Source organism: Mirounga angustirostris, unplaced genomic scaffold, assembly GCF_029215605.1.
Source record: "Mirounga angustirostris isolate CCGP_5_RB_7025 unplaced genomic scaffold, mMirAng1.0.hap1 SCAF_3, whole genome shotgun sequence".
Lineage (NCBI taxonomy): Eukaryota > Metazoa > Chordata > Mammalia > Carnivora > Phocidae > Mirounga > Mirounga angustirostris.
The window spans coordinates 95,011,480-95,022,977 of record NW_026991711.1 but is presented as its reverse complement, the minus strand read 5'-3'; the positions used below and the strand labels follow the sequence as shown (position 1 = coordinate 95,022,977).

Below are 11,498 nucleotides of genomic sequence, written 5' to 3'. Positions count from 1 at the left end.
TTTTTTAAGATTTTATTTGAGAGAGAGAGCATGAACAGGGGGTGGGGGGGGCAGAGGGAGAGGGAGAAGCAGGCTCCCCGCTGAGCAAGGAGCCAGACTTGGGGCTGGATCCCAGGACCCCAGGATCATGATCTGAGCCGAAGGCAGACGCTTAACCAACTGGGCCACCCAAGCACCCCTCCATGATAATTTTTGAATAACTCTTTCTTTCACTTAAAAAAAATGTTTTTCTCATAAATATATTATTTTATAACAAGAAAGAAAGAAAAAGGGCAGACCGGCAGAGAGAGAAAACACCACAGACTTCAGCTCAAATAGCAGAGCCTGAGATTAATTTTTAAGTTTATTTGTCAATTTCCAAAACTCACTAGTGGAATAAAGAGCTTAATACAGGTATGCAAAAAGGGAGCCCCCAAGAGGTTTTCACCAGGATGAAATGGGATTAGCTTTGTAGTTCTTATAATCTTCTTCACAGAAAAATGCAATTTCAGTTTCATGAGCTGGAAAAAAAAAAAAGACAATGGAAAAAAATTTTAATGTAAAACTAGATTTTAAGCAAGCATTGAAATCCATATTACTCTGATTCAGTGTTTCAGATGCCTAAAGTGAGAAAGACGAGCTACTTGTTTGGTTTCACATTTCACCAAATCAATAAGTATCAGCTGTCACTATAAGAATTTAGAATTTAAGTAATTTAAAAGTAAAAAGAAAAATAACCAAAAAAAAATTAAAAACAAGGATGAGTACAAGACTGGTTTCCAGGAAACCATAAAATTACTCATGTTATAGTCCTCTTAACAATCCTAGAAAATAAACGTTTATTTTTTTCCAAATGTGCTGCTCAGTTACTGAAGGAGGAGGGGAAAACGCTTTTTTTTCTCTCTAAAATTAGCCTGTAGGTATAATAATTTAATACTTAGAGGATCAGAATACTTTACAGATCACTTTACATTCTCCCTCATGACCCATCAAAATATGTGTCTGAAGAAGTTAATTTTTTGCCTGCTTATGACTAATTCATGAGGCTTCAACAATATGCAAAGTGAAAGACACAAATTGGCTTCTCCCGCAATACCTTCAAACACCTCTAATTATTCACAGGGGATATGGCACAGCTAAAGGACCCACAAAGGAGCAGAGCAGTCACAATTCTTTCAACCTAGCAGGTCAAGGACTCCGTCTTCTAAAACAGTAAGTCAGCAACATTATTAATTCAGACTGGAGACAAATCTGATGGAGAGCCTTCCAATTATTAAACATGCAATTCTTTAAGGTGTGCGCCAACAAATTCCGCATTTGTTTTTTTTAAATTAAACCAGAAGTTAATACAGTCTGCTTAGCTTTTACAGAAAGAGCAAAAGGGCCTGCAAGACTCTCGACAAGAAAACAGACGAGATTATTTGTAATGAATACCGATCACTCAATTAACATATCCTCTAAAAACAGACAAGTAAAAACTCTTCAAGCCAAATAAACAGGATAACAGGGAAAGATGCCAAGGATTCCCACTGGTCTCTTAGTTTACCAAACTCATCTCATCACAGAATTTATCACAAAAGAATGAAATTAAGGAGCTTAGCATGACATTTCAGTTAAAAAAAAAAAAGTTTTTGCTGGTTTTAAGAATATCAAATTTATTGTTTCTCAATCATGAGTTACCCGTGCTCATTACAGAAAATACAGAAATGCTGAAAGAAGAAAATAAAGTCACCCATAGTTTCAGATCCTCATTCCAGTCCCAGTGCATCTTCAAGATTAAATGAAGATTAATCTTGATGAAAATCAGATTGCAAACTCTCGGCACAATGAGCCTGGGGGTGAGGAGGAGACAGGGCTGCGACAAACTGAGAATCAGTGAGAAGATGCTGGAAACAAATGAACCCTGGGCAAACAAGAAGTTTGTACAGCTGAATTTTACATGAAAATAGCATTTAAAAGAATGGCTAAGAGGCTCCACACGTGGAATCAGTAAAATGTTGAGGGGGGGGGGCGGGTTCAGAAAACTCAATATTCAGAGAGAAGATAATTTTGAGATCTATTCCTTTATATAAAAAGCTCCCGGGGTTTCCTTTTTTGAAGGGAAGCAAGCCCAAAGGTAGACCTATATCATTTGCAAGTAATTCTAATCATCCTCCAAATGCAGAATGTTCTTCAGAATCACAATGCAAGGTTTTACCTACAATGTGCTATTTACATACAGAACTTTACATAGCGCTTTGCCCACGCAGCACTTTGCTCAATACACACTAACTGTAATTACAATTTTCACTTACTGCCGTTGACATTTATCTGTACCCCTTTTGAGAAACAAATACATCGTAGAGTTCCTCAGTATGTTAATAATAGGTTCAGGATAAGCTGAAGTAAAGAAGAACTGACAAAGCATTTTTGTTTTGCCACATAGGTTTTCTTGGGTCTAATTAACTTACAGATCAATTCATTACTTATCTGAAGTATTTATATGCCATCTCTCACAATATACGCTCAACATGAGATCCCCTAAGATAAAGATTTTCAGATGAATACTTTTTTTCAAAACAACAACAACAACAAAACAAGACTGACAAATGGGTTCAACTCCCAATACTTCATGAAGGCTGATAAAATTTACACCCTTCAAAAACTGGAAAACAACACACAAGTTCAAAGTGGGTTACTCTAAACATTCAAAAGTCAGACATAAAATGTATTTTTTTAATTTTTTTTAAAAGATTTTATTTATTTTTGACAGAGAGAGTATACAAGCAGGGGAAGCCCAGGCAGAGGCAGAGGGAGAAGCAGGCTCCCCGCCGAGCAGGGAGCCCGATGTGGAGCTCGATCCCAGGACCCTGGGATCATGACCTGAGCCGAAGACAGACATTTTACTGTCTGAGCCACCCAGGCACCCCATAAAATGTATTTTAAACTTGAGTAATGTGGTCCTCAAACAAACCAAATAGAATGCTTTTTAAAATCTGTAAAATTCTCTTGAAAATGTTTGAGAATGATGTCCTGTATTTACACCACAAATTTACTTATCAATTAGAGTGAAAACAAATTACAGAAGATTTTCAAGACCTCTGCATCATCACCCTTTCGACCATTATCCCTTAAATTCTTGCTTCCCCAGTTCTACCTAAAATGGCTCCAAAGAACCCCAAGGAAGTCTACTATGTGCCAGTCCCCTAGGGCACCTGATTTTAAATTAAATGTGCAGCAGGCGCAGTGCACTCAGGTGCAGAGTGCCTTGGCGTGTGAATCTGAAATGAATGTAAAATCTAAAATCCAATAAATACATTGCCAGTTCATCCCTTTGTCTTACTATCAAATGAAATCAAGTAAGAACCCTCCAAATACTGTGCACCATTTTAATGTGACTTTCAAGTTTAATGCAGTGAACACAAGCCAGGACATTCAAACTTTGAAAATGAAATTAATAATTTTTTTAAGATTTTATTTTTTATTTGAGAGAGAGAGAGAGAGCATGAGTCGGGGGCAGAGGGAGAGGGAGAAGCAGACTCCCTGCTGAGCAGGGAACCCGATACGACATGGGGCGGGGGTGGGGGGGGGCTCAATCCCAGGACCCTGGCATCCTGACCTGAGCCCAAGGCGGATGCTTAACCGACTGAGGCACGCAGGGGCCCCTGAAATTAATAATTTTATAATGTGTCCAAACAGGTCAGCTCCATGTATATACACACCTTTAACAGGAAAATAATAATGACTTTAAATAAAAGAATGTAAGAAAAACCAATTTTGTATGTAAAAGCTCAAGAAAAATTCAAGGCAATATACTTAAGCTCCTAACTAATTTATTCCAAAAACTCACCTATCAATGAGGATTTATTGCACAGTTTTGAACTCCCTAGCCTGTACTAGTCGGCACCAAAGTAGTATAAGGCACAGCAACTGCTGTCTGAGAAGAGAGACAGAGACCTGCACACGGACTCTGTAGTACAGATAATTAATGATCAGGCAAGCTGTAATGTGATAATAAGTACAGGTTATTGGCCAAAAAAAAAAAATACAGGAGTGAGGTCTGGTTTCTGCAGCAATTTGAGACCAAAAGGACAAAGTTTTACCTTCTCTCCTATTCCAGGAGTATATCCTATCCTTCCAAGGCTCATAAAATCTGAAACTACAAATCATTCAAAAGTATGCTCACAGCTGAGTTATATATTTATATATATATATATATTTTTTTTTTACAGCTGAGTTATATTTCTAAGTTTGCACCAAAGTGATCCAGCCAAGAGTTCCCAAACACAGTGCTTTATTTCACATTTGCTTCAAGCATCTGTTTTTTAGATCAGTGGGCAGAGAGGATTTCAAGGTTCAGTTTGAAGAGAGCAAATAGTAAAATAAATCTGACCTTTTAGAGACTGGACACAGGCCTGTGGATTCCCACAGTGGTGAAGGGAGGGTAAAAAGGGAAGAACAATCCAGGCCCCTTGTTCTGGAATCCCAAATTCCCCAAGCCCACCACCTACCTTCTTGAATACCAGACTACCACTGTTTTGATGTTTAAGGTAAAGAACAGCCCCTGTAAGACGCTGTTAAGGGAGGAAAGCATGTATGCCCTAAGATACTATTACTCAAAAGAGGATGGGAAAGGCACCTGGAATGTTCAGGAAACACAAATCAAACACGATCCTGATAAAGAAGTGAGAGCCAAAGAATCCTGCAATATCAGCTGTACATCTGAGATAATCAAAAGGTGCTGGGCACAAAGTCAGGGTTCTGGTTGTGGGCAGACAACATAAGTTGACACATAAAATGAAAACCGACCACAGGGGAGCTTTGGAATGAGTACAGGATCCGGTTTGAAGCAAACTCTTCCCTCAGATAAGCACTTAGGGTTTGGCCTGCTGTATCTTGTTTTAAAATATTTCCAGTAAAACACAAGAGGCTTGAAAAGAGTTACCCTGCCACCATTTCTTTCCTAAGGAAAGAGGATTCAAAAGATAATAGTAGTAGAATGTAGCCAAAGGAAAGAGATAAAACACCACCCCAAAAATACTGATGTGCAAATTTACCACTTAGGGGAATGAGTCCATAAAACTACAATCATTAATGACAAGGTAAAAATCTTTACATTTACAAATAACAATTCTAAGTAAAGCTTTCTTCTTCCTTCCAAAAAAAAAAAAAAAGCACATCTTTTTACTGAGGTCTTTTAGCTCTGAGTCCACAAGCGAAAATGTGCCCTGACGTCAGGCACAGAATATACAATTGGGATCCGCAATACAGTTAAAAGGCTGGGGCAGGAACCAGAGAATTTCTCCGTGAAAAAAGAGATCTTCAAACAAGTTTTTTCCCCTAAGATCCCCCTGCTCACAGTCCTTGTCTTCCTTTCATGAATTCTGCAGAAAAGTCTAATGATAAATTTGTTACATTGGCCTTATTCCCATGGCAACTGTGATGGCAGAGTGACAGCTCTAAGCAAGATCAAGTGGGGAAAAGGGAGAGTGAGGACTCGGAATTCTTCTCTTCAACCACTTAAAAACCTAACCAGACATGGCACCGAGGGAGGGGAAATTCCCTAGAAAAATCACACACTTCAAGTGTCATTTTTACAACTCTCCTCCCACTCAGAATTTTTTGTGGCTTCCAGGGACCACCACCTCCTTCCCATGTGGATGTGAAGCTTCTCCAGGGCACAGCATGGCGGCTCCAGGTGACACGGACAGGAAGCCACTCCAGCCGGGCCAGGAGTCACCCCAGACCAGGGCTGTGGGCTTGCCAGGGCTGGGGGGCAGCGTGAGGTTCCAGGACCACCCTGAAACTAGTGGGGAACTCGTGACAAGAATCTGATGCTTATCAAAGACCCATAGCCTTACAACAAGAATGACAGAAAGATGGATCTAATTCTTACCTTTACAGCTGGTTCATTACATGAGTCTGAAAATGACAGTTAAGCCAACAACTCAGTAATTTTAATAAATTCAAAACATTCGCCAATTGCCTTCTCTAAAATGGCTTCCAAATATGTGTTTCTGAGGGTCTTTACATGCATCGTTCCAGATGTTTTCATAGGCTTTTCTCATTCAACTCTTAGGACAACGCTCTGAAACAGGTTCAGTGGTTTCTGTTTTGTTTTACATGAATCAAAACAGAAGTTCAAAAACACTAAATGGCTTATGAATGGTCACAAAATAAGTAAAATGCAGAGCCCTCATTCAAACCAATTTTCTCCAACTTTAGGAGTCTATTCTTTAAAATTGGTTCCTTAATTTACATGGGAACTGTAGAAAAATTTTAAATTATGAGAACAATTAGATAATATCGAGAAGAAAAAAAAAAAATCAAATGCTTGCAGTGCCACCAGCCAGAGAACCATTTCTACAATTTTGTTACATGATTTTTTCTTCACATACACATACAGACGTGTAAATATATACATTTATAAACAATAATGGCATCACACAATATATTCTACTTCCATGCAATAAAGAAAGCTCTCTATCAGTGATTCACAAACAGGGAAGGTGAGAGAACCCTGCCACCCTGTTGAAGGCACATCTCAACCTCGGGGGAGTCACGGAGCTTAAGGAAGGATACTCCTGTTGGCCTGGTAACAGATGCTACAGGAAGTTAAGAGTGGTAAAGTCTTACTGGCCAAATTGACCTACAGGAAGTTAGAGGTAATATACATTCCCAACAGTAGTACCAGAGAGTATCCACTTCGCAACACTCTCTTGGATACTACCACTTTTCTTGATGTCTGTTAGTTTTGAAATTACTGCTTGTCCAAGGTCACCCAGCCAGTAAGTGGCAGAATCGGGTTGTAAACCCATGCACTCTGGCTCCAGTCTCTAATTCTTAACCACTTAAAAACCATGTAGTATACTACATAAAATAGCATCTATCTTCATGTGTATTTCTCTCTGGACTCGTAAGGCTGAACTATTTTTCATATGTTAGCTATTTCTTCTATCAGTAGGATTTCTTATATTTTTCCAACCTAATTATAAGAGGTTTTTATAAATTCAGGCTAGGGGCACCTGGGTGGCTCAGTTGATTAAGCATCTGCCTTCGGCTCAGGTCATGATCCCAGAGTCCTGGGATCGAGCCCCGCATCGGGTTCCCTGCTCAGCGGGAAGCCTGCTTCTCCCTCTCCCACTCGCCCAGCTTGTGTTCTCTCTCTCACTGTCTCTGTCAAATGAATAAATAAAATCTGTAAAAAACAAACTGTCTTTCTTGATTTAAAAAATATATATATCTATATATAAATTCAGGCTAATACCTTTTGTCATATATGAAGTATTTTTTTCATAGTTTAGTGCTTCTCCTTTAACTCTGCTTACATTTTTTAGTTTTTACATGGACGAATCTATCATTTCTCCCTGCTCTATGGCTCTGCCTTCAAGGTCATGCTTGAAAAGCTTTTCTCCCCAAGATTATGAAACTACTAAGCTACATTTTATTTAAAAACAATTTTTTAGGGGCGCCTGGGTAGCTCAGTCGGTTAAGCGTCTGCCTTCGGCCCAGGTCATGATCTCAAGGTCCTGGGATTGAGCCCCATGTTGGGCCCCCTGCTCAGCGGCGAGTCTGCTTCTCCCTCTCCCTCTGCCCTGCTCGTGCTCTCTCTCTCTCTCTCAAATAAATAAATAAATAAAATCTTTTTTTTTTAATTTTAAAAAATAATAAAAAAATTTTTTTACATTATGACATATAATCAATCTACAATTTATTTTGGAATAAAGGTTGGGATAGGATTTAAATTTTATTTTCCCAAATACTTTGGCAATGGGCCCAACATCATTTTCTGGCTAATTCATTCTTACCACACTTATTTGAGAGGTCAAAACTTTACCATATTGTGAGATCTGACTTTTTTTTAGTTTGTTTCTGATCTTTTCCATAGAGGTTTCAATCCCTACATCATACCAAACCAGTCCGTTGTAAGAATTATAGCTTTATGTTTTAACAACAAGCAGGGCTAGCTTCTAGGTGCCCCGTGCCTCAATAACACAGGTGCCACTTGCTATAATAATATACCAGCATTTGAGGAAATAAATGCCAAAATAAAAACTGTTTTCGAACAATAGCAACCTTACATATTGATAATATGGAAAGACATTAAGTGTAGCCAATAGTGTAGACAAACAAGGAAAGTAAGTCTAAGATTTTGTAACATGTTATTTAGAATCCTATTTAAATGAGAAGACCAGTCAGGAACTCACTTTAGCCACACGTGTCACTCAAAACTGAATTCCTGACATATGTCCTTAAAATAACTCAATAGAACACCTGTCAAAAAAAAAAAAAAAAAAAGTAAGGCTTCCTAACATGGACCTCACTTAGAGGGCCCCGTAAGCTGTGTGTCTGGATAGTTATAAAGTGTGATTTGGACTGTTTCCTTAGAGTCACGGACCACAAAGGTGCGTCAGAGGCATAGCACCTTCAACAGCTCACACCTCTCTGAAAATCTTCACTCCCATTGCCAGATAACCTTCAGGTGTACATACACAGAATTAGAGTGACATCTAATGGTCACAAAACACGTCACATGGCATTTCTTTAAAAGAGCACTACATGCACATTCTAGGCTGAAAAGCGAATTTGGGCCCCCTTTCGAGTGCACATGCGAGGCTCCTATTTGAAATTCCACGACTCGGCGGGCCCTGAGTAATCCGGAGGACTATTAGAAACCGCACTGCACACTATACAAACATCTCACTTCATTATTCCACATTAGTTCTACCAGGTTCATTTCTTTCAAACCATTGGTTCAAATGATGCTGATAAGAGTAAGTAGGTTATTAAGTGAGTAATAACCTGTCAATCACTTAAAACAACCCTCAGGAGAATTCTGAGCATACCTGCAGAAAAGAACTATTTGCATTCTGCACATTTGGAGAGCAGATATCGCCTGCCCTCAGTCAAACGCTCTGAACGTACATCATTCTCATCCTCCTCCTTTGAATAATTATCAGGGAGTGTAAAGAGCACCCAGGGTAGCATTTACTTTGCGGTGAGTTATCCAAACATAATCAGCCGGGCGTTGGCAGAGAGGCTGGGGAAGTGAGCGCCCGTCCAGCACCATGGGGCACTCTTTCTCACCGATTCCACTGGCACGCAGCGTGCTGTCTTCTTCCAGAATGAGTGTGTCATCGTCTTCCAGACTCAACACAAGCTCGTTCGTCTAGGAAGAAAGAAAACCTCCATCTTATGGGTACTCGTATGTGCTTCATATTTGGTGAAGGCTTCTCGAAGACACAGAATTGTTACTCTGGGTCACAGCAATAACCAAGTCACATGCTGTTCCCGTCATCATCAGGGCAGAAGCAAATGGATGTGAGCACCTACCGTGTGCACACACTCCGTAAGTGCTGGGGAGACAGCGCCTTAGCATGGAGCTCTGGGGCCAGGTCTGGATGAAAATTTGGGTTCCACTGATGCCCCACTCTGTGTTCTCCACAAACTACACAGCCTCTCCAAGACTCAGTTTCCTCCTCTATAAAAAAACAGGGAGGGGGCCCTGGGTAGCTCAGTTGGTTTAGCATCCAACTCTTGATTTCGGCTCAGGTCATGATCTCAGGGTCGTGAGATGGAGCCCCATGTCAGGCTCTGTGCTGGGTGTGGAGCCTGTTTAAGATTCTCTCTCTCCCTCCCCACACCCTGCTCCCTCAATCTCTCACTCTAAAAAAAAAAAAAAAGGTGGGGGGGGATGAATCTTCTTTCGCCCCATGGTGAGGATGAAATGAGATGAAGCACAGAAAACCGTAAGGGAGTGTCAGTCACAGAGCAAGGCCTCTCCATGCTAGCTGTCACCGTTCTGTGGCTGTTGTCCTCACCATCATCATTGTCATCTCATCCTCACAATATTCCAGGAGCCAGAGAGGTTAAGAAACAGACCCAGAGGGGGGCGCCTGGGTGGCTCAGTCGGTTAAGCGGATGCCTTCAGCTCAGGTCATGATCCCGGGGTCCTGGGATCCAGCCCCACGTTGGGCTCCCTGCTCAGCGGGGAGTCTGCTTCTCCCTCTGCCTCTTCCCCCCACCCCCACCCCCACTCACGCTCCATCTCAAATAAATAAGGAAAATCTTTAAAAAGAGAGAGAGTAAGAAAAAGAAAGAGACCCCAGAGTATACGGAACTGAGGCCCCTAAGCTCTGACCAGCCTGACTTCGGAGAGAAGCAAGTTTACCTGTACGGCCGAAAGTCCACGTATCTAAAAACCTTGCCCTAATAGCAAACACTTGATCCCACGTCATATTAACTTGACCCCGTGTCATACTGACTGTAACCTTTCTCTATGAGGTTTGGGGTGGGAGTGGATGAGTTGGCCCTCCACTGAAATTTACAAATCCAGTTAAACATTATAATATAGGAGAAGATTTTGAGTTGATATCTGCCCCTAAAAAGCATACAGAGGTGACCACTAGTTGGACACACAGTACCACCTGTCAACCAGGTGCTGCTTAGCAACATAGTCTATTTCTAGAATGTAGCTAAGAGGGAACAGAAAGGCCACTCCAGCAGCTAAAACAGAAGGCCCAGAAGCCATGCTCCACAGTCCACAACTTCACCCACTAGAGAGCGCAGGGCTTGACCTCCAGAGTACACAGATTAAAGGGGGGGGGGGGGAATGTTATTTAAAAAAAGTCATTTTAGGGGCGCCTGGGTGGCTCAGTCAGTTGAACATCTGCCTTCGGCTCAGGTCATGATCCCAGGGTCCTGGGACTGAGCCCTGAGTGAGGCTCCCTGCTCGGCAGGGAGCCTGCTTGAGCAGGGAGCCTGCTTCTCCCTCTTCCGCTGCCTGCCGTTCCCCCTGCTTGTGCTCTCTTGCGCTCTGTCAAATTAATAAATAAAATCTTTTAAAAATCACTTTAGAATAGGTAGCACAAAGGGGCGCCTGGGTGGCTCAGTCATTAAGCGTCTGCCTTCGGCTCAGGTCATGATCCCAGGGTCCTTGGATCAAGCCCCTCATCAGGCTCCCTGCTCAGCAGGAAGCCTGCTTCTCCCTTTCCCACTCCCCCTACTTGTGTTCCCTCTCTCGCTGTCTCTCTGTCAAATAAATAAATAAAATCTTAAAAAAAAAAAAAAAAAAAAGAATAGGTAGCACATACTCATGATACAAAATTCTCCAAGCACATAGGGAAGGAGAGAAAAGTAAGTCTCCTCCCAACCCTTATCTACCAGGTGGTCTAGTTTCCTTCCAAAGAACTTACACTAATTCTGGCGTATCCTTCTAGAGGCTGTCTCTGTACACGTTCATGCAGGCAGAAATGTGCAGGTAAACTTTTCCAAACACATAACAGCATATTGTATGGTATATTCTAACACATGACTTTTTCCTCTTAAAATATAGCTTAAAATCATTCAAAACCAGTAATACGAGCTGCCTCAATTTATCAAGGCCGTGGGCTATTCCACTGAAGGGATACACACACACACACACACACACACACAACACACTCCGTCCCCATGGATGGACATTCAGGTTGTTTCCATCTCTTGCTACCATAAACAACCCTGCAACAAATACCCTCATAACGTGTATCATTTTGCCTTTG

The 11,498-nt window shown here is 41.2% G+C and overlaps 1 protein-coding gene across 7 annotated transcripts in view; it reads right to left on the bottom strand.

Moving 5' to 3' along the window:
* Positions 1-310: 310 nt before the first annotated feature.
* Positions 311-11,498, bottom strand: part of CUNH2orf76 (chromosome unknown C2orf76 homolog) — a 57,991-nt gene continuing 46,803 nt past the window's right edge. For all 7 annotated transcript variants that reach the window (XM_045868997.2, XM_064586422.1, XM_045869000.3 and 4 more), the window contains 2 exons: positions 9,046-9,127; positions 311-500 (listed from right to left, as the gene is read on the bottom strand). In XM_045868997.2, coding sequence (XP_045724953.1) covers positions 424-500; positions 9,046-9,127 — 159 coding nt within the window. In that variant the 3' untranslated portion in view covers positions 311-423. The remainder of the gene's footprint in view (positions 501-9,045; positions 9,128-11,498) is intronic.